Source organism: Lepisma saccharinum, chromosome 8 (assembly GCF_977018435.1).
Source record: "Lepisma saccharinum chromosome 8, izLepSacc3.1, whole genome shotgun sequence".
NCBI lineage: Eukaryota > Metazoa > Arthropoda > Insecta > Zygentoma > Lepismatidae > Lepisma > Lepisma saccharinum.
In genome coordinates, this window is record NC_139236.1 from 30,656,983 (window position 1) to 30,681,135 (window position 24,153).

General features: G+C 38.4%; 1 protein-coding gene across 1 annotated transcript in view; it reads right to left on the bottom strand.

The window, feature by feature from the left end:
- GatB (glutamyl-tRNA(Gln) amidotransferase subunit B, mitochondrial) overlaps positions 1-24,153 on the bottom strand; it is a 47,091-nt gene that overhangs the window by 22,283 nt on the left and 655 nt on the right. The window contains exons 2-6 of the mRNA XM_083126390.1: positions 14,714-14,861; positions 13,802-13,915; positions 10,408-10,580; positions 7,749-7,897; positions 6,134-6,369 (exon numbers count right to left, since the gene is read on the bottom strand). Coding sequence (XP_082982516.1) covers positions 6,134-6,369; positions 7,749-7,897; positions 10,408-10,580; positions 13,802-13,915; positions 14,714-14,861 — 820 coding nt within the window. The remainder of the gene's footprint in view (positions 1-6,133; positions 6,370-7,748; positions 7,898-10,407; positions 10,581-13,801; positions 13,916-14,713; positions 14,862-24,153) is intronic.

Below are 24,153 nucleotides of genomic sequence, written 5' to 3' on the forward strand. Positions count from 1 at the left end.
CCAAAGACGTAGATCTCCTGACCCAAGAAGGATCCGTGAGGGTAGAAGTAGCCCTAGTCCTCCGAGACGACAATTTTCGGGTGAGCTGAATGAGATTCGCGGACCTCCATCTCCTAGACAAAACATTACATCGGAGCAGGAGGAGGCCGTAGAAACAGCGCGGGAGTTTCATCAAAATCAAAGGTCCCAGTCTAGCCAGACACACTAGGACCTTGTCTAAATGCTTCGTTCCTGTTTAGGCAAGGGACTTCGATGGAGCGGCCCAAATTAATAGATAAAGATGTCCAAGAGTTACTAGTAAATTTCCAGCTAACAGAAACTGAAGAGACCATTTTACAAAAGGAATTGAAGTCTGCAAGGGAATCCAAAATTAGATACAGATCTCTAGTGGTGCAAGCTAAATTAATGGACTTTACAGTAAGCTGTGTGATTGATACTGGAAGTGAATGCTCGATCCTTAATTATTCAATCTGGACTAAGTTAGTAGATAAGATACCTGGCATACAGATCCAGAAAGTTCCAGAGGTTCGATTAGTAGATTTCTCTGGAAGTCATAAGAAGCATGTATGTGGAAGCAGGCGTGTGGAGTTAGAAATTGGAGTTTTAAATTTCAGTACTGAGGTTTTCATCTTAAAAGGATTTGGAACTGATCTTCTGTTAGGAATGCCTTTCTTGAAACAGCACGAGGCTGAAATCAACTTCAGGAAAAATATGGTAACGTTGTCGTTCGGGAAAACTTCTGAGCAGAGAGAGGGGAATCCTTTAAATATTGATATAGTGCGGTATATCCAAAGAATCCAAGATGAAGAAGTGGATTGGATGTATAAACCCACTGACCTCAGAGAGAAGGTCGAGACGATAAATATTTTGCTCGATTCCCAGAAACATGAGTTATTCAGTGTGCTGTTGCAGTATTTAGAGGCATTCTCAGAGAAACCAGGAACCATGGAAAATGCTGAATGCGAGATCGTATTGAAAAGTTCTGAACCAGTTTACCGCCACCCATACCCTGTACCGCTTTCCAAAAGAAAAGCTTTGGAAAAGGAATTAGATCTCTGGAAAGCTTGGAATATCATCCAACCATCTGTGTCTCCGTATCTGAACCCATTATTAGTGGTCGACAAGCCTGACGGTAGTGTACGGCCTTGTCTGGATTTTCGTCAACTCAATGCAATCATGGTGGTCCCTAAGAGCTCCGTTCCACCAATTGACGAATCTTTACAACGATTCCGAGGATCACGATACTTCACTAGTTTGGATCTGGCCTCAGGTTACTTGCAGATTCCCCTAAGAGCAGAGTGTAGAAAATATACAGCCTTTTCCTACAAAGGTCGTCAATATGAATTCCTAAAAATGCCCTATGGCTTATCGAATGCAGTTTCTACTTTTGTATCTGTTATGCACCGTGTGTTTGGACCTGAGACTGAAAGTTATTTAACAGTGTATATTGATGATCTCCTTATTTTTGATTCAGATTTTCCAACTCATTTAACACACATAGAAGAAGTTCTTCGCAGACTGGAAGAAGTCGGTCTCAAAGTGAAATTAAGAAAATGTAATTTTGTGAAAGGAGAACTAGTGTATCTCGGACATTTAATCTCTGGTGATCAGATCAAGGTAGATCCAAAGAAGAATGAAGCCATTCTAAGGTTCCCTCGCCCTAATAGTAAAAAGGACGTTAGAAAATTTTTAGGACTAGCAAACTGGAGAAGAAAATTCATAAAGAACTTCTCTGTGAAGACAGAACCTCTGGTGCAGCTGCTTTCCAAAGCTACCAAATGGAATTGGAGTCCAGCTCAAGAAGAAGCTTTTTCTCAGTTAAAAGAAGAATTAGTAAGTTCTCCAGCATTAGTGCAGCCGGATCTAGATAAAGAGTTCTGTATTCAGAGCGATGCCTCAACTAAAGGTTTAGGGTGCATCCTATTTCAAGAGCAAGGAGAAGATAAAGCTGTTGTTCAGTATGCTAGTAGAAAATTAAAGAACAATGAAAGGCATTATTCAATTCATGAGCTTGAATGTTTGGCCATCTTATTTGGAGTGAATAAGTTTGAAATTTATTTGAAGGGTAGACATTTCAAGATTTATACTGACCACCGTGGATTAGTATGGCTACAAAACTCTAAGAACTGGAATTGCCGTCTTACTAGATGGTCCCTCAGATTGCAGTCCTACTCTTTCGAGATTATTTACATCCAAGGAAAAGAAAACTTAGTACCTGACGTGCTTAGCAGATATCCAGTTGAAGATGAAGATGTGGAACCAGAAACCAGAAATTTCCATGTGAACTACATTTGGCAGGAGCGAGATGAAATAGAGGAGGTGGAAAGTTGGATAGAAGCTCAAGAAGCTGATGACTTTTGCCGGCCTGTCATCAAAATCCTAGAACAAAAGGAAGAGCAAGATTCGCCTGCAGAAACAAAAGTTAAGAAGTTGTACCAAAGGTATGGTAATCTTTTGTTTAGGAAGAGTTCTGGAGATGAAGTAACGTGGAAGTTGTGTGTTCCAGAAAAGTTCAAGGAGAAAGTTAAGAAAGAAAATCACGACGAGCAGGGACATTTCGGCCTAGCCAAAACCTTAAACCGAATTAAGACTCGTTATTTTTGGCCAAAATTGAAGGCAGATGTAGTTAAGCATGTTAGAGATTGCCTCACATGTGCTAAGACTAAGATGGATAAACTAGGAATCCTTAAGGACAAGCTGCACATAAATCAGAAGGATCCTCACCAGATGCTGTCCATAGATTTAATTGGAAAGTTACCTTCATCTCAGGGATACCAATACATCTTGTCCCTGATAGACGTTGGTACAAAGTTTGTCTCAGTTTATCCCTTACGGCGAGGGACTGCAAGAGAAATAATAAATATAATGGAGAGAGGATACTTTTCCCACTTTCCAAAAGTTAAGGCCATATTGTCAGACAGGGGTACCCAGTTTACTTCAGGACTATGGAAGGACTACCTTGACCAGAAAGGCATAAGATATTTCTTCACGACCGCCTACCACCCAAGCAGTAATACAATCGAAAGGATGAATCAAGAAATTGTAAGGTTACTCAGATTGTTCTGTCATCGTGAACATCAAAGTTGGTCTAAATTTTTAACTGAAATCTGTTGGCTACTCAATAATTCGGTATCTGAAGCCACCGGCTATGCTCCTTCAGAATTATTCTTCAACAGACCCGTTCCTAACGAAGTCCATGATCATTTCAACTGGCCTATCAACGAAGTAGACCCGCAAATATCCAACTGGAATCAAAAGCTATTTCTAGCCAAGTCCAAAGAGCGCTCTAGAAATATGAAACGAAAATTTAAGACTAAAGGCCATGCGCTCGAGCTGCACGAAGACGACTTGGTTCTTGTTCGAAATCATAAGCTTAGTTCGAGGAAGAATAGAACAATAGCTAAGCTCTTCGAAGTGTATATTGGACCTTATTTAGCCACTGATCTTCGGAACAACACAGCAATGTTAGTTCACCCCAGGACCAGGCAACCCATCGACCGAGTCAACTTCGACAACCTTCGCCTCTACAGGTGTTCATCGGAGCGAAGAAGAGAAGTGGTAGGGGAAGAAGATGACCTAGTGACTAATGTGTAGAAGAAACAGACTCTTATTACCGTCATATTTTCTATTGAATTTTAAATTAATGTTTCATAAAAATTTTTCATAAATTGTAAGATTTAAATTTCTTCAAAATTTTCGCCCGAGGAAGGGGCATATGTAACGACCCTGCTTGGTCGCCATTTAATTATTATTAGACCTTGCGTGGTCGCTATATTCTTTTTAGTCGGATGAAAGAGTTAAGCGGAATGTCCCTGCGAGGCGTACGCTTTTAGTTTAAATGTATTCTGAAAACGTTAACGGTTCCACCTCTACGTTTACGAGCTTCACTCATTATTAGACCCTGCATGGTCGCTATATTCTTTTTAATGTTATCAATTATTGTCATTTACATTGTTCAACGTGTTGTTTAGAATAGCAGAGTCCTGCGAGGCTCATTATTAATTGTATTGTCTGAATGCACACAGTTTTAGTTTATATTGTCACGTGCATCTAGTGATTTTCCCACTAGTAATTTCTCAATGTCAAAACCTTGATATTCCTCAGTACGAAGTTTGCAATATGTAAAAAAATGAGTTAGCAACGTGCACTTGTAGTTAAAATTTTCACCACCCATGCGCCACCGCGACTATAAAACCCAGCGCAGCGAGGCCGGAGCGGAGTTGGCTCCCGGATGTCAACTGGCAAACATCTTGGGAAAAACCGGCCATCCAGCCAGAAGCCTAGCAGCCATCCCAGAAGGAAGGAAGGAGGAAGAAAGAAGAAGAAGAGCCTAGCAGCAACCTAACTACCCGGTCTAGGTGCCAGGTTCTACCTGCCTGGCTTGACTAGGAGCACCTAGACCTCCTTCCTAACCTGCCGCCCTTGTACAGGAGACACCGGTCGGCTTGCCGATTCCTAGCTAACGCCGGGGGTGTCGCGGCATCCTTAAATCCTTTACCCAGCGCCCGCTTGTCGGAGGTGCCGGCTGGCTACGGCCAGTTCCTAGCTGTGGTTGGGGGTACCGTGCACATACTACTTTCTCTTACAGGGGAGTCCGTGACGTCAGCAGCAAACAGCGCCCTAAATAAAATTAGGTCCCTATACTCCCCCTGGCGCCTCACTGCGAGGAATAAATTGAATGGTCCCTTCCCCCCTTTTGAATCCAGAAGTGGTGAATGCACGTGTATGGTAAATGTAAATGCACTTAAGTGATAAAGGTTAAAGACTAGTGTGCTAACAGACTTTCTTACGATAAGTTTATAATAAACATATATATATATATAAAGCTGTTGTTCACGTTTTACCCAGCAAGCCCTGAGATATATAGAATCTGTGTTCAACGACTGGTAAGAAGTTAGCATTTATGGGTAGACTTTTGCCGTCCTCCTAATTGAAGTGTTTAGATTGTGGTGGGACGTTGCAAACTTATCTTTTGGGAAGCGAAAGAAACTTATATATTTTCCTTGTTCATCTTTACTTCTCCCATTGTTCTTGCAATTTATTGCAGAACAACAAGTTCACCCTCTTCTCGGCATTGTGCAGCTTCAAACAACACTTTTACCTTAGCCACTTTCAACAGTGAACACACCCGACATTGGGTAAACCTGCATCTGCTAGGTGCTGTCACTCAAAAGTCTGGGCCACCAATCACGTTGCTCGCCACGCGAGGGACACGAAGATAAAGCGACTAAGAGATATCTTGATCCGAATTTGTTACATTTCATTCCAAATAGTGACCCATTGTTCGAACAATTTACTTACTCTATGTCAAGGAACTCTTCTCAAAAACGTTAGAGATAAATATAGAGGTTAACTGGCCCCTCCCCTCCCAAAAGAAAAATGTGCCCTGCCTGCTTGGAAAGGTACATGCCCCCCTGTAACTGAGGGGAGGGAAAATGCAGTTTGATGCATGGTGCTAGTCATATTGCCTCCATAAAAAACTTGAGATCATGCAAGTATGGGCCCTGCTCTATCACCTGCACCCATTTCTCACCATTGCATTTTGAAACGTAAAAGATAAAGATTTACCTTTACATTACTTGTTATCAGCCAGCCACCGTGGCGGAGTGGTTAGCACATCGTGCTACTATGCCAGGGGTCCTGAGTTCGAATCCTGGCCTGGGTATGGATGTTTGTGAGTGTCCATTCATCAATTTCACCATATCATCACTCATCCCCATCTTCACAAATCAGCCAACAGTGACACATGAAGCAAAGTTAAATGAAGCAAATCAATCAGATTACTGATCATATATCAGAACCTCCTTGTACCCGTCAAAGATTCGTATTAGTTCATCTCTGATATGTATTGCATGTATTATTTTCACATGTCATGTGAAGCAAGGCCACACATAAAGGGAAAAAGCAAAGCAGTACACGCAGCTGCAAAGGCTGGTAGCTACAGTTGATTTCCCACCTCCATGCAATCCCCTTCCCTCACATGTGTTCATTGGTCAAGCTTTATGTCACAACTTGTGCAGAGACATGCTTTTCTTCGCTCACTACAGAGATACCCAGGACAGAGTATAGAATGATGTTTTGTGTGTGTGTGTGTGTGTGTGTGTTGAATTAGAAACCATTTTTTGCACCTAACCTGTTTCTCCTCTTTGTCTCTCATAGGCACGGTCTGCTTGCTTTCCACATCGTAAGTCCTTGTCTCGTTTACTATTGTCCCTCCAGCATCCAGAACATCAATTTGGCGCTCAATTTCATAGTTGATAGATCGAGCAATGGAACGGACACTATTTAAATTCTTCACTTCAGTCCTTACTCCCAATGGCGTCCCTTCTTCATGCACTGAAACATTGGCATCCACTCGAAGGGAACCCTCTGGAGAAAAGAAGGAAAAAAAAAAAACTTGTTTAATATGACATGGAAGTAACAACAGCACAAGCTATTATGAATGTATGAAGTACCATCGCCTTGCCATTAAACATGCACTTGCTCTGTTAATACAAAAAGAAGCAAACAAAAGTATAAAACAAATATGAAAAACCATTTCAAATGGGGTCATGCCGAGATGTTTTCTAGGTGCTGGTAACTGGCACTTGATTTAAGATGGTAAATGAACTGATTAAGTCTCGTGTTGACAAATGTTCCTGAAATGATCATTTTATCACAACTAATTATTGGACTTTTATGAAAGTGTCAATAACTCTCTCACAGTAAGGATGACTCACCATATTATTCCCAATATGATAATGGCTTACACTTTGTACTTCAAAGAAGAAGAAGAAGAAGGAAGAGGAGGGATAAGTAGTGTTGTAGTAAGAAGTAGTAGTAGTGGTTGTAGCAGTAGTATAGTATAAGCAGCAATAGTAGTAGTAATAGTAAAGCTAAATTGTTCACAAAATGTACGGAAATTGGTTATGTTTCACAATCATCTTATGCACATCGTCATATCTAATGGGGTGAGAACAATTAATGAGTAATAGTAACTAAACCTGGTACTTATTTTATGTTCACGAAACACCAACAGTTTTATATATATCACATCCCATTTCTGCCTTAAATCTTTAAATATGATCAGTGCTCGAAGTGGGAATTCCCAGCTGGGGGAAGGAGGGAAGCATGGTTCGAGTTTGGGGATAGGAGGGGTATATGCTTATGTGGATCAACATGGAGAGAGGATGTTTATGCAAACTATACTGGAAAGATGCTGCTTTATGAAGATTTTCTAAACTGGGGGGGGGATAGCATCAGCCCACAAGAAGTAGTGACACAGTGTTAAATCACAAGCACACAGAAAGCATTTTCTACCTGGTTGGTGGAAATATTGCTCGACTGTCAAGTTCACTCACGTGATGCTGACGTCACGAAAACAAATAAAAAGGGGAGGTCGTAAATTTGAACACTTTCTCTGTAAAACAGTACAAAATGCCTCCTGATAAAAAAAAACAGTTTTCGATTTATAAAGCGTTTAATCTGTCTATTTCTTTTAGGCTCACCCTGTACAGTGTGCAACAATTCATCACCATGTGTCCTTCAGCAAATGATCCATACATATAAATTTTGGCAAGGAAAATAATAAATTGCTGATTTGAGCAAAACTCTCATGTTATACAAAGGCAGGAAGACACTCAAGAGAGAGTTAATGAAGAGCAACAAGAATGCAAATATTAAACATGTTAGTAAAATCTATAATAAATCAAAATGCAAAGGTAAAATATAAGTTAAAATTCTCATTATAGAGAGGACAAAGCTATCACCTTCCATTTTACATGAGCATGTCCCAAGCCTCTGTAGAATCAGCAGAAGTTCTTTCACTAAGCAGGCTGCTTCTTCCCCATTCTCCAGATCTGGTTCAAAAATTATTTCCATCAGGGGTACTCCTGCTCGATTCAAGTCAACAAGGCTCCTTTGAAGACAAGAAAAAATATATAATAATATAATATTTAATACTTTGAAAGTTAACAAGAGTGTGCAGTTTAAGGTGTATGGTTAATTATATTTCATACATCTATAATACAAAAAATTATGAAACTAAACTGCACAATAATACAATTTTTGAATGTCAAATCTACTAGCTTCTGTTGAAATGTTGGATGACTCAGCACAAAAGCTATTTGGCACCCATCAAAGTTACATCAAGACAAGTAATTTTAAATAACTACAGTGCGCTCTCTTTAATTCGAACTTGGATAATTCGAACAAAAGCACATTCCCCTTGAAACCCCTATCTAAAACAATGTTAAAAATGTGAATTTTGATGCTTAAATTTGGATAATTCGAAGTCAGGTTTCCAATAATTTAACATAAATCTTTCCAAGAAAGACCAAAGTGGTTGCTACATAAGAAATTCCAACAGATGACTCGTCCCCCTTCTTCTTGAAAAGGTTGTTTTTATGGTTAACAGATGTGCCGACGGCAGATAAGAGAGGGCAGGGGGAATCCCCCCGAGCTTTTGTTTGTAGGAATGTGACCTTCACCCTCTCAGAAACAAAATTCTTCAAGTGAAAACTGGATTCGTCAGTACTTCTGGTAGTGATTTTATGTTTCATATGAAATACAGCATGTGTATTGTTAATTTAACTGCAATTACCCTATGTTACATTTTACTTAGTTAATACAGTGTAGTGTAGTGTAATGTAGTGTAGTGTACTGTTCCTGGATGGAGATATGGATAAAACATAGCAGTTGTAAGGTAAGGTGTACTGTTTGCGTATTAATGCAGTTTTCTGTTTAATACAGTGTATTATTTCATTGGTTTTTTTTTTTTAAATTATATTCTGGTTAATTCGAATTTTGGATAATTCGAACTTTTTTGTAGCCCCTTGGAGTTCGAATTAAAAAGAGTCCACTGTACATGAAAAGCAGGTCTTAAGTGAAACAAATCTTGTTAAGTAAAACTCATTATGTGGAGACAAAAGTTCTTACCTACACTGAAAGCAATAAAATAACAGAGGATTAAAATTTCACCACCTATAATAAAGCACAGAGGACTATACTGGCTGCAGGTTCAAGCACCAGGACCTCATTGGCCTATAAGACGGGAGCTACCAGGATGCACTACACAGAAGTAAAGTTGACTTCTGGCACCTTGCACCCCATCATCTTGTCAGGGAAACCCAATGTACTTCATTATTATGGAAAAATTGCCTTGACACGAAAGGTTTGATTCATTGATTGATTTAGTTGGTGTTTTAAGTCCAGAGTAAGGCTAATAGGGACTGGACCTACAATTAGTTTAAAGTGGGATCCAAACCACTATGCACCTCCACTGGTTTGACACGAAAGGGATAGCATTAATCTTCACAATTGATTTACAGGCTCCCCGATGGTGCAGTGGTAGTGTCATTTTATACCTGGTGGAGGCACATAGTGGTTCGGATTCCACTTTAAACTAACTGTAGGCCCAGTCCCAATTAGCTTTACTATGCATAGAGTGGACTTAAAACTACAACTCAATCAATTAATCAATCAACCACAACTGCTTTTCATCACATCAGTAATACAATAACCAAGAAACAGTTTGATCTCTATGACTGTTCTGCTACCATGAATACCAAACATATTCTGCTCAGCATGTGATGTTATAAAATATTTGAATGAACTTGATCTTTGGTTAAAAATTCGATATAACAAATGCTACTGGCTACACTCCTTCAGTAATTTTTTGACAAGCCTGTGTGTAATGAAGTTCTGGACTATTTCAAGGTGGTCCTTAAGCAAAGTACATCTTCTAATCTTCAACTGCAACCAGAAATTGTTCTCACTTAAGACGAGAGAATGATTTAAGAGTAGTAAATGACAAATCAAGACCAAAAGCATTGTTCTCCATTTGCCAAATGTCTTGGCTTGGCAGAAATCAAACGCTTATTGCACGAAGGTATAAGGTACCAGTGTGCAAATTAACGTAGGGTGCTGGGGATTCCCTCCACAAAAAGAGTTATCCTGGCAAAAGGTTTTTTTCTATCCCTGCCAGGGATGTTTTTATCCCCCACAAAGAAAATGGAATGGAAAGACGAGAAATAGTAATCTTGCAAATAGCTAATTTCAACATTTGTTGTGTTCCTGTTGAGGATTGGTTGGTGGCAAGTGCATGAATTCGTGAACATCCACGTGCAGGACAGACAATTAGGATGTGCTAAAAAAACCAACTTCAATGTGTAGTATGTATGGGAGGCCTTCCAATATGTCACACATGTATTTCACACTATGAAATGCTTGAAAGGATGTCAGAAAGAACTTGGTAGTACATCAATCTGTGTGTTCAACATGATGGAGCACACACGGACCCCTTGGATCACTAACCCAGTGAGTTCATCACTACACTGTACTTTAAATTAACTCATAAGGTTTTAGGTAGGGGTATGCACTTCCTGGACACATTGCATAAGTAAAAACATTTGTTATAGGAACACTCACCTATTCTCAACTTCATCATGCAATGACTTGCCACTGTCTTGTTCCAGTTGAACTTGAACGATCTTAGAGGTTTTCCTGTATGGTTTGATATTTGTCTCTGGATTAAAGACCAAGAAATCCAATTTGCCGTGGTGAGCAAGAGGCATTCGCTGTTGCGTTATCTGATACCCAGTCTGGAATTAGTAACATATCTCAGAATTCTATTTGCTTTTCATTTATATACTACTTTTCTGTGTACAATAAACATGAAATTAACTGCTAAGAAAATTGTCAGTTCCTTGTTCCTTTAGATTAACTGCTTTATTGAATAAACGTTGCTATCTGTACAGTAGGTTAACTGAAATTAGGATATTACAGGACACAAAATTGGGAAAAAAGGAGCTTAGAGGGAAAAACTATGCCCATCATTGAAAGTAATATCCTATGACCTGCCATGGAAAAACCAGCTTCAGTAAAGTTTCTTGTGAACACAAGAAATCGCTGGCTGAATACTGTGTTGTCACATGTCCATCTGAACTAACTTTTCAGGAGAGCTAATTGAAGTTTGATTTTTGTGGATTTTAAATACACTACAAGATTTGTGCAAACATTTTTTTTTTACTGTTGATAATTCGCATGACTTGACATCTAGATACGTTGCTTCAAAACATGATGCATTAATATGTACAGAACTTGACAACAACTGATTTCAGATGAAAATTGGAGATACAAAACAACAGTATTCAGCTGGCGAAAAGTCACCATAGCAAAGCATGGTATGCAAAATAGGACAAAAAATGTAGTCTGAAAATTGCAGCCTATGACAGTCTGCAGAAATGTATTATTTATCAGTAATTTGCAAATTGGCTTCCAACCTTGAGGTTAATGGTTATTAACAATGGACCTTTGCACGATACTTCTCACAGTTGGTTGAGTCTCCTTTCTTATACAGTGGTATAATAATGTTATTTTCCCATTCTACTGGTAATTTCGCTTCTCTCCAGATCTTCTGATACAGTTTAGTCATTGCTTCCAAGAGTGTATTTCTTCCATATTTTATATATTCTGGAGCTATTTCCCATTTCTTCCTTTACTAGCTCTCCTATCTCATTCCCATCCTCTTCCTCATCCTGCTCTTGTATTCTTCTTATACTTCTTCCTGTTTTTGTCTATTATGTTTTCCAATCCTCCCATCTGCTGTTCATATGTCTTCCTTTTCATATTTACTTTCAACATATTCTTTCCATGTTTCCAACACATTTTCAATATTTGCTTTGTTTCTTACACTTCTTATTCTTCTTCCACCTTTTATTCTTATTCATTTTATTATGCACCAAAATCCATTCTTATTCTCTTTGTATTGTGGTTCCACTTGTTCTCCAAATTCTTCCCATGTTTTCCTCTTTGCTTCTCTCACTATTCTTTTAGCTGTGTTTCTTCTTTCTAGATAATCTAATTGGTCTTCATCTCTTCTTGTATTAATATATTTCTTCCATGCTTTTTTTCTTCTCCTGTACTGCCTTTTTCACCTCTCCATTCCACCATCTGGTTCTTTTCCTTCCTGTATTTACTCTTTTTTTCCCCACATACCTCTTCCGTTGACTTGAGTAATTATATCTTTGATTTTTGACACATTTCTTCTACATCTTGTTTCTTGGTTTAGTTGTTCTCCTACTTTATTCTGGTATTCTGGTTTCTTTCTCTTCTTTTTTCAACTCTTCCGTTTTTATTTTGTAATAGGTCTTTTTATTTTCCTTCTTCATCCCTGTGGAAAACCGTGTTTCTGCTACCAGCAGCCTGTGGTCTGTTCCAAGTTCTGCTCTTCTTATTACTTTTATGTCTCGGATATGTTGTCTTATTTGTTGTGGGTATATTACATAATCTATGATGCTTTTGGCATTTCTTCCCTTGCCTTCAAACGTTATTTGATGTATTGTTTTATGTTTGTAGAAGGAGTTTTCTATCAGCATTGAGTTCTGTATGCAAAAACCTATGATTATCTGTCCATTTCCATTTTTAATAATTTGTCCTCCATACTTTATGCTTTATACAGGGTGATTCAAAAGTCGCGTGACATAGAACAACTCTGTTATTAGTGCAGATACCGAAAAAACAATAGAGGGCAAAATTGTTGGACATATGTTTGAAATCATGACCGCCTAGGTCGCCAGATTTGACACCACTTGATTTTTTTCCTCTGGGGCCATCTCAAATCTGTCTTGTACAGAAACAGGCCCCGAACACTGCAGGAACTTCAGGAAAACATCAGAGGAGCCTGTGCAGCAATAACACCTATGGTGTTACGTAATGTGCGCAAGAGTTCTGTGAACCGTATTCAGATGTGCCGTCCACGGGATGGCAATCAATTTGAACAATTCCTCCGGTAGTGTCCCAGCAGTGCAGCTGCTGGACATGTCAGTTCAGGTCATTCCTTTGTATCAGTTTGCCACTCCGTGCGGTTGCTATTGCTATTGCGATTGTCAATTTTGTTGTTCGGTCGTAAATGGAGTACGGCTATGACATTGATTTGTTTGTGTTTCTTTCCGTTTGCCATTTTGACAGTCATTTTGTTTTGTTTTGTTTGTGATTTCAAGCAGACTAATAAATGGTCCATCTGCTGTCGTAACAATTACGCTCATGATTTCCAACAATGTATTTCCTACACTTATGCCCTCTATCGTTTTTTCGGTATCTGCACAAATAACGGAGTTGTCCTATGTCGCGCGACTTTTGAATCACCCTGTATATAGTTGCTGCAGCAATGAACCTTCGGGTTTAGGAAGGCTAGAGAGTTAGTTAGTTAGTTAGTCAGTCTCCTCCATACTTTCCTAGTGTTCCGAATCCACTCAAAAGCAGCGCTTTACTTTACTGGGGGGGGGGGGGTGCATTGGCCCAGCAAGTTAGAACTTGAGAAAGAAACAGGATTATTATATGTTTAACAATTTTCTTTTTCCTACTTTCAAGTTCTATGTATGTTAAACAAGCAAGACATGAGAAATTTTAAAATAGATACTTTTATTGAATTTTAAGAGTATGATTACAATGCAATTTAGTCAAGTGAAAAATTCTAACCCTTTTCACATGTAATTTTTCTACTTGTAAAGTGGGTGAAATATGTAGAAAACCTGTAAACTACATAAAAAAATGTAATATATGTAAAAACTTACAAAGACACAGACTAAGTGCAGCCTCAAAAATCTACATTTTAAATGTGCATTCCTCTTAATTTATTATTCTATTTATGTACCGTCTCTCAACCCTGACACAAGATATACATATATAATGATAGAAAGTTGCTTAATTCTACATTGGATTTGTGTGGCATAAATAAACTTACAAAAGATATATTTCTTATTTCTATTATATCTGCAAGGAAAGTTCATTACATAATCATGTAACAATTAACAATACTTACTGGCAGATCTGCATAGAAGTAATGCTTCCTATCAAACATAGACACATGGTTCAGTTTGCAAGACAGTGCAAGTGCTGTTAGCACCCCAGCTTCTACGCATTTCCTGTTAAGAACCTGAAATGTAATGACATTCCATTATGATACTGCACTTCTCACTGAATAAATACAAAATGAGAAAATCTGTACCAGATGTGGAATCCACAGGAATATATAACTTGTTAATGTTCAGAAGATTATGAAGGACAAACATCAAGAAAAATTGCAATAAGATGGCATGAATATGATTTAGATACTGTAAATTATAATTTTAACCAAGGAACAGGTTAGTCAGCTCACATCATCAAGGAGAGGCATATGATTAAAAAGAGAAGGGTTTTAAAAAGAGTGACGGGAAACAAAGATTTCAATGTCAAGGAAGCTTCTTTCATTTGCAGAAGGACACTGGAAGAAATTAAATAATGAGCATGGAAACACAGACCCACTCTAGTTATCTTTTCCACAAGTGGGGTAAGCCACCGTCTTTAAATTTAAAGTAATGGAAGAAATCAAGAATCTGCAAAAGAGATGATGATTTTGAATTGTCTGATGATAATTGAGATCTATGATTTTTTTTTAAGATAATAATAAAAATAGTCATCAAAAATAATAAAAAAAACGACTGCTTGTTTCACATTTAAGTTGCAATGGTAAAGTCACGGACACTTCTGGGTTGTAATGATTCCATTGAAAGTTAATGGGATTCATGTTAAAGGGAATAACAAACGCAGTAGATAATTAGAATACGTATATGAGTACTAAAATGATTTCCGTGAAACTTACTTGCAAATGTTCGATTAATGAAGCATCGAGTTATTGCCCAGTTTTTAGTAAACTTGTATTAATTTAAGAAATTATACATCAATATGCACTCACTGGCAGAGTCCCTGGAATTGCAGCATCAAAGAAAGAAACACAGGAGTTAATTGACCTTCCAAATTGTGTGCCAGCTCCAGAAAATAACTTGGACACTGATGCAATCTGTGCATGAACTTCCAAACCAACAACACCTTTCCATTTCTTCCTGCGCAAAGAAAAATAAGCAAAAGCATTTACACATACAATCATCAATACAACAGTCAGATATTTGGCAAATCTTAAAGAGTTTTCTTCAAAAATAAATATACTACACTAAAATATTGAAATCACTGACACAGTTAATAACTGCATTATATTACTTAGTATAGACGATGTTGATCGAAGAAAAGCATACATTGCATGTAGGCCTATGTATATGTGTGTGTGTGTGTGTGTAACATGTGTGTGAATGTGTTTGTATGTAGCTGCACTAAATACAAATTTTTGAAATGACTTCATTTGATAGGGAAGTTGTGAAATTGGCATGTGTATATCAGATCCCTACCTAGTGATTTCTGCACTCAAGGTGAAAATAGATCTTGGAGCCCCCACCCCATGTTTGAGGAAAATGTTATTCTCTTAAGTTACACTTCTCTTGAATATTTGCATGCAAATAATAACTCTGGTCCCATAAGGCAGGCATTCATAAATTATTATGAATTTTCCCTTGAGTACCACTCGTTCCTCTACAGTAACAATCTGTTGTTTCTTAGCTATAGCAAAGAAGGTGTATTAATACACTATTAATAATAAGTATAGTTTTGATGTGACTCTTAAACTTAAGTAAATTGCTTGACTGCGAGCGAAGTGAGCAAGAAAATCTTTTGAATTATTTCTTTGCAAACTGAAAATATATAGTATTAATTAAACAAAGCGCAAGTACTTTTATTTCACATTTTCACAGTGTCTCGTGACCTTCACCCTTTACAAACTTTGTTTTCCTCCTTCAGTGGCCTGTTTACCTTAGCATCTGCTTCCTGCCCTAACTATACCTCTCTCTATAATTCTATAAAAAATATATATTTAATGAAAAACCCCTACCAAAAGGCAAAAACAGAAACTCTATTTAACAAGAGACTTGTTTTATCTATTAATGCACCCTGGACTGCATTTGGCAGACTAGCGAGGCTCTGGCGTCTGGACTCACAGCCAGTATAATCTATGTGAGGTTCCTGTTCTCGTCCCTATGTATTTGTGATTGTCCCTTCATTCATCCTCATCTTTACGATTAGCCAAGAGGCAGAAAAGTAAAGTAAAATAAACTACATCCATCAGACACTGTGATAGCAAAAAATCTTCACCACAAATATAATTTCTTGACTTTTTATTGACTTCTTGAATTACTTGTTAATTAAGTTTTCTTGACAATCATGACTTTCTTGACTGGTAGACACCCTGTTTATATTATAACCTGCTGAAACAAGACTTTGGATAATACACTTGGTGGTGTGGAGAGATTTATATTTCATGAATGGTTGATTGATTGATTGATTTGGTGTTTTAAGTCCACTTTATGCACAGTAAGGCTAATCAGGACTGGACCTACAGTTTAAAGTGGAATCCGAACCACTATGTGCCTCCACCGGATATTGAACCCGGGACACCTTGATTACAAGGTGACAACACTACCACTGTACCATCGGGAGGCCCAAGTACTGAATGGATGCGAGGCTCTAGAGAATTTGGGGTCCCACGAAATTTGTTGTGAATCACATGTGCCCTTGATTTACAAGAAAATGAAATTACTTGTGCATGGTACTGTCAGCTACATAAGACTAAGAAGATTGTATTTCGAGCAAGAAACAATAAAATGACAAAAATCAGTTTTAAAGACAACTTTGTACACAGGGACTTGACGAAACCTGATCTACAGTGTATATTCCTGTAAAAGATGTAACTAACTGATTGAATTATGTTATTTTATGTCGCTTTTCTGCCACTTTTGACTAATCAATGTGATGATGAGGATGGGTGATGGTATTATGAAATTGATGAAGGGACACTTACAAAGAACACTCATGCCCAGGCTGGGGTTCTAACCCCTGGCATTATAGTGTGATATGCTAAACACCCCAACACGTAGGTTGGCTAGGGAATGTGAATATGGTGTTTTTTTTCTGGTAGACACTTTCTACACTTATGTGTCATTTCCAACCACATTTCTCTCTCCTTGTATTAGAGCTCTTACTTACACAATTTTCACAAACTGAAACACAACATTTGATACGAAAAAATTATGTTGCATCAGAAGCTGTATGATAGTGTTCTTCACCCCTTGCAACTTTAAATTCCTTTCAATGATCAGTTGATCACTCTTCCCCCAACTAACAATTAATCTCTAGGAACATAAGAATAAATGACGACATCTCCCTCTGACATTTAAAAAAAAAACTAAGGAATTAAAGAGATGGTTATCCACTCCATCTTCCTTCGGGAAAATTGGTTATTCCGCTACTAGTCTCAAGACACAATATGTCCATTGAGAACAGATAATATCGTAAATTAAAAAATAGACTAGTAAAACTTACCAGTGAATGGATTCTTAATCAGGGCGACAGACTTCAGTAGAATGGTCTTCCAGAGCGACTTCGCTTTTGATACTAGGTGTGCCGGTTAATAATTCTTAATTTCGTCACTGGATGGTGCTGGAAGCAAGGGTTGGTGCACAGTGCGGCATGTCCTGCTTTTCTTGTTCAATCAAAAGAAAAACGCGAGTGAAAGCCATCGTATCCTTGTGGAAACGTACGGTAACAATGTCCTAATGCAAGATGCGTCTGAGCGTTGTTTTCGATGATTCAAAAGTGGTGATTTCGACTTGAAAGACAAAGATTGCCCGAGCCAGCCGAAAAAATTCCAATACACCAAATTGCAAGCACTGTTGGATGAAGACGATGCGCAAACGCAACAACAACTGGCAGAGAGTTAAATGTTGGTCGCCAAACCATATCTGTTCGTCTTCATGCCATGGGAAAGATCCAGAAGACAGGAAAATGGGTCCCACATCATCTGAACGACAGACAAATGGAAAAGTGAAAAACGGTGTGTGAAGTGTTGCTTTCTCGGCATGAAAGTCTTTCTTGCATCGGATAGTGACTGGGGACGAAAAATGGATCTACTTAAAGAACCCAAAATGCAAAATGTTATGGGTTGACCCAGGACAACCTTCAACATCGACCGCAAAACAGAATCCCTTCGGAAGGAAGACAATGCTGTGTACTTGGTGGGATCAGAAGGGTGTGGTGTACCATGAGCTTCTGAAACCGGGTGAAACAGTGAATGCCATTTGCTACTGTCAACAACTCATCAATTTGAACCATGCATTGATTGAAAAGCACCCAGATTGGGTGACAAGACACAGAAAAGTGATTTTGCAGCATGACAATGCCACATCACACACAGCGAAAGGAGTCAGAGACACCATTTCTGCACTTGGCTGGGAATTCTTGCCCCACCCGCCATACTCACCAGACAATGGCTTGCTGACTGGATCACCTCAAAATGTAAATGATTTTTATGGAAGGGCATCCACAATTTGATAGACACATGGGCACAATGTATAGCTAGCGATGGCGTATACTTCGAATAAAGCATTTGTTACCTTTCTCCCCAGATACACTTGTTTTCTTTCGGATCAATTAAGAATTATTAACCAGCACACCGGGTATATATGGTACTTTCGGAACCATATACTTTCGGTAAAGGTATTCCATTGAAAAAGAATGCCAATGTCCCATTATGTTCTCTGCTGTTAAAACATACCTACTCCTTGCAGGCTGTTCTACTCTGAATAATGATTGTGTTCTCTGACCAAGTCTAAATTTGCAAAGTGGAGTGGACATTAGCTGAGGCACCTGAAATTCCAAGAAATTTGACCCACGTGCAGCTTTCCGCATGGCCAGCACCTTTATCCACGGAGGTCCCTGTAGAGAGATGAGCACACTGACGAAAGAAATCGGGAACTGCTCTGTTCCTGAATAATGACAGACAAAATGTGGATGCATTGTCTTAGCACTTGGCAGAACAGGAGTGAATGTACTTGGCCCTGCAACAGAGAATTACTTCCAGGCGAACTGTGTTTCACATAGAAAGATTGAATTAAGAATCATTTCCCAAATGACTGATTCTTTGTATCAGTTTTTCGTAGTAGCAACGAATTTGACTCGTAATCATTGATCAGATGCATTGATCATTTGGACCACCCAACTTTGAATGCAGGGGGGTTCAAACCTTCCGTGGGGGTTTGGGTGCAGGTCAGGTTGGGGGGTCCAGACCCCCTGCTAGTTATGCCTATGATGCGAGTGTTTATATGTTTTGTAGATATATTTAATAAGCCTACTGAAATATGAAGTTTATGAAGTTAACACTTGGGCAAAACCATCCATTCAAAAAAGCCATCATTTTTTAACTACTGCTTGTGTCTAGTTATAAATTCCATGTTGAAATGTGAATTTTCAATTTATATATGAGTGTCTTTTACAGTAGAGATTTACGCATGTAGTTTGTGAAAACAGATAAATGTCTAATAGAGATAAAAGAATCGGCAAGAGGCTAGAAGAAACTATGGACAACAAAGTTGATCTACACTTACTTTTAGAATTTGAAAATTCTAATGACAGATGCCGGCAAAGCTCACAACAGTGATCAGTGAGAAATCAATTGATAAGGGGGATGAGGGGAATAAAAATTTAGAAGGATGGCAAGTACAGTATATCTTGGAAAAAACACTCCTTCATGTCCCATATGCTATCCACTGAAGAAACAAAATTCATTCAGTCCTTTGTTCTCATGCTAAAGCCACTATTGTATTGTATTGTATTGTAAACATCAACAATGATGCATTCTCCTTTCAATATTAAGTAAACTATATTTGTCCGAACTCACTCAACTGTATCAACACTATATGTCCCACACTGTTACAATGTAACAATGATGTTTACCACTCCAGTGACATTAAATCTTTGCTTGGATCATAGAATACACTGCCATGCATCAATTTTGGTGATACTCTGGTGTTTTTCATTAGATTTACTTCCCTTAAAATGAGCTCCAATTATAATTTAAACCTTCACTTCTAAAAGTTATTCAAAGACAAAAATGGTTATTGGAAGGGTGGAGTCATATCAAGGAAGTTTGCACATGATTTTCATGACTTCTTTAATGCTTTCATTTGATTTTGAAAATTTTGGGGAAAGCTGTAGCCCCATCAGTCCTCACTCCCCTTTTGGGTATGTCAATGGCTGCTGGAATTGTGGTTTTGGGGTTTAAAATGAACAAGGAAGTTTGTAAATTAAAAAATAATCAAATCAAATTTACCTAAGTTGCCTGCATCATATATTTCTTCAGTGTAAAAAATGCTAGTGTGCACAAAAAGGAGACGGGAGTAAGGAAATAGTGGCCTAAGTTCTAATTGTTTAATTTGTAATTTATCATCATGATGCACAGACATTTTTTTATATATTCGATTTCTAATTATGTCTGTTAACACATACTTCAGTTGAAGTGATAAATTACTGCACTTTTTCTGGAGAGTGTTTTTTCTCTTCTGTATACTCCTACGATTCTTTGTTTGTGAGCAGCCATCTTGGATATGGACTACTGCTGTCATGTGCTTCATGTACATGAGGTGCGAAAGGATATTTCATTGCTAAATTGTTTTAATTGTTAGGTTAGGTGGGTAAGGTTTAGGGCTTTTAGCTCCCAGTTCATGTAAGAGCTTTCTAGTCTTCAGTTAATGAGAGAATTAGAAAACGTCCTTGAATTCATCCTTAACACCATAGAACTACTAATCAGAATTGAGGACCACACATGGCAGTTGAAGTAGGAAAAAGAATAAAAGCAATATATGTTTGGCTGCTTTGTTTTATGTATATAGTCCACGTGCCTCAATTTCCTACAGATACTGATACTTATTTGCATGGAAGCACATGAATACTATTTTGACCTGCACATCCACATGGGTTTATTTAATATAAAGGGTGATTCAGAAAGGATGCCCGATATTAATTGGTGATCATCACTGTATTTATGCAAATAATTGCAAGCTACAAAGACAGATGTGTGACACAGACATGGGAGTTTGACGCAAGATATGTCAATCAGGTGTTGAATGTCACATCACTCATCACTTAGGTTTTGAATATCACATCACTCAGGTGGGCACCACCGTTGTTGGAGCACTCATGCAGCCGAGCCACGAAGCTACGCCACAATATATTCTCCAGCTCCAGCATAGTAACAGGAACAGAGGCATAGCCCGCAGTGCACTTAAAGTCAATGTGGACGAACGACGGGCATAGCCCATCCTGCAATATGCAATCACTTTGCTGATTGAATGACGGGCTATGCTCGTACTTCGTCTCATGCGCGTGTTCATTCAAGCCCCTCTGTTGAAATTCCAACCGCTAGGTGACTCATGTGCTATTTTTATCTCGCACCTGTGACTGTTTGTTGTCGGGTTGATGTACTGTGCATTGTTTAGAATGGCATCGTTAGATCCAGACTGCACAGAGGATTCCGCCTCAGAGTTTGAAGTTAGCGACGATTTTGATGATGCAGATGAATTTGAAGATTTGGAAGGTAGGTTATATTCGTAATAATTATTGTCGACAATATAAACAGTGTTGCAAACTCTAGTATTTTATGAATGAAGTGAGAAGTGGTAATTTTTTTGGGTCTATTCATCTTGCCTCTTGCTTGATTCTCCTACATGCACTGATGTATTTTTAGATTTTCCATTTATTATTTTGTGTAGTGTATGTAAAATGAAAATTTATTTAATTTATTTATTTTATTTATTTATTTATTTTTACAGATGACGCAGAACCAACTGATACATCGTCTGGTCCTGTCCTGCAGCCACTTTTTCATACAAGAGATAATTACTTGTAATTTGTAATTACGTTTTGGTTATGTGCACATAAAAAGTATTCTAATGCAAGATTCAAAAGATGTATTGATAGTTTATGTAGTTAATTATTGAAATTTCCAGATTACGAACTTCAAATATTGCTATATTAACATTTGTAACAATGTTCTACTTTCTTCTTCTTCACAAAACATTGCTGAAAAAAATATTAAAAAACGTCTAAAAATGAAAATAAAATTTAATGAATTTTTGTTCATTGAAAAGAGGAAGTATTGTAGATTTAAGAAATATGTGGTAAATAAAAACAAATTAAAAATATTTTTTCTATGATTTTTTTAAAAACAACCAAAAACCGCAGACCAGAGGTAACAATGCTGTATTATGAGGCCAGACCCGAATGTGTTAACCTCCAGATCCTGGATCGTTGCTGAATGGGTTTCATAGACCCAGGACTTCAAGTATCCCCACAAGAAAAAATTGGCTGCCATCAGATCCGGCCAAGCCACGTCAACACATCGGGAGATGAGGCAGCCCGGAAAGAGGTTGCGCAATTTGGCCATGGAAACACGGGATGTGTGTGCCGTTGCACCGTCCTGTTGGAACCATGTGATCTGAGGAAGGTGTTTGAGCGCCGGCACGAGAAAGTCTTGGAGCATGGTCACATAGTGCTCACATGCAGTGCTTGCGATCTGTGGTGCACTGATCTTCGTGGACTTCTCTGGATGTCAGCCCATACACGGTCAATGTTTTCCTGTGTTCTTACGGCTCGGGGTCGGCCAGGAAACGTGCTATTTCGTACTGAACCCTCCTTGCACCACTTCGCTACCCAGCACCGAATGGTGTGGATATCCAGTGCGTGTCCAACGCAGAGTTGGTCTAGTCGGCAGAAAGCTCGTTGGATTGCTACAATGGACTTGCATTCAATAAACAGCCCCACCGCGCGAACACGGTTTTGCACATTCCAATTCTCCATCGCAACTAATTCTCCCACTATTCGTGCACATGCTTCACTGGCGCCAGCATGTGCCGACCAGTGTTGGCTTTGCAGTAGCCAATCGCAATCGGGCATCCTTTCTGGATCATCTTGTATAAACTGTGCTGTGCATAGCATCGCAGGAAATAAATGTGTAGTGTTGTAATAATTTATATTTCTATCTAATTTTTTCATGGAATAACAGACCGTGAGAAAACTACTGGAAGGTAAGAGACCATCCAACCAGTTACGGGGTGATGTGTAGTTTATTTGTCTACTTCGTATTGGGAAATAAATTAAAACCATAGGAAGAAGGGATTAATTAGAAAATCCAACCCTTATCATGATATGTGGGTAATGCAACTAGTCTGTCCTTAAAGTGGTATATCAACTGCAAAATCAAGGTAATTGTAAAAATCAAGCAGGCAATGCATGATGCAAAGTCATATTTCAAGACAGGGTATAAGATGCGGGAATCCCAGCATGTTTTTTAATGAGTTCCTAACAACAGCAATTTGCTGCAACTTTACAACAGATGCATACATGATGACAAGGTTTCAACAACCAGTAATTGAAAGTTGGACCCCGATTAAATCATACACCATTTTTTTTTCCCATAAATCAAATTCGGTAATGATTAGATAAACCGGAAACACATTTCTTGAAATTTACAGGAGAAAAAACGAGAAAGTACTTATGGAATTTAGTTCTTGTGGACTTTTTGAAGCTGGGGAAAGTGTTTTTTCGAATCGTGCAACTTATTCGGCCTGTAAATAAGGTATTTTTCGACATTCATGTATCTCCGTTGCACGATAGCTCGTGCCACCATTACAGTCAACTACGTGAATCAAATGTTCCGTGCGTTCGATTACGTAAACCCCTGTCAGTGTAGCAACCACGTGGTAGTTTTACAAGATGACGTGTGAGCGGGATTTTTTTTCCAATTTAATTTTCTGTTTGCCTAACCTAACTGAACCTAACCTTCCGTGAATGGTTTGTGGATCAATTTTCGCTTAAAAATCTTTTGTGACTAGTTTGTGCGGCATTTATCGGTTCATAAGTTTGGAAACACTGCACATCAGCTGACAATAGACAACGTGAGTCGAGATTTGCCTGCTGAATTAGCAAAGACCAATAAATAATTATAATGTTAAAAATAATGCTTTTTTCATGGAAAAAAGTGATCCAAAGTTGAAAAATGTTCAGCTATGCATATGAGGTAAGTAGAAATGAATTTTATTTGAAAATAAACGAGTTAAATGTGTTTCCGGCATATCTAACTGGTACCTCGAATTCTATACATATGTACAAGCAGGTACTACATTTAAAAAGTGAATGTAAATTCACACAGAAGCGACAGGCAACAGCTGTCGCTTGAGGATTTCACCAGTCTAACGCAGGCTGCTGACACGTGTCGCCTGTCGTGCCAGTGTGAAATTTCCCTTACTCAAAATTGTGATAAAATTTTTCCGTGGAAACAGCACACTTTTTATGTTGGAGTCACTTCTGCATTTTAAATTATGCATTCTCTGAAATTGAAAATGTCTGTATGCAAGGCGTTAATAACGAATCACATTTTACCTCTAGCTTATAAAGAACAAAAATTAGAAAAAGTTACAT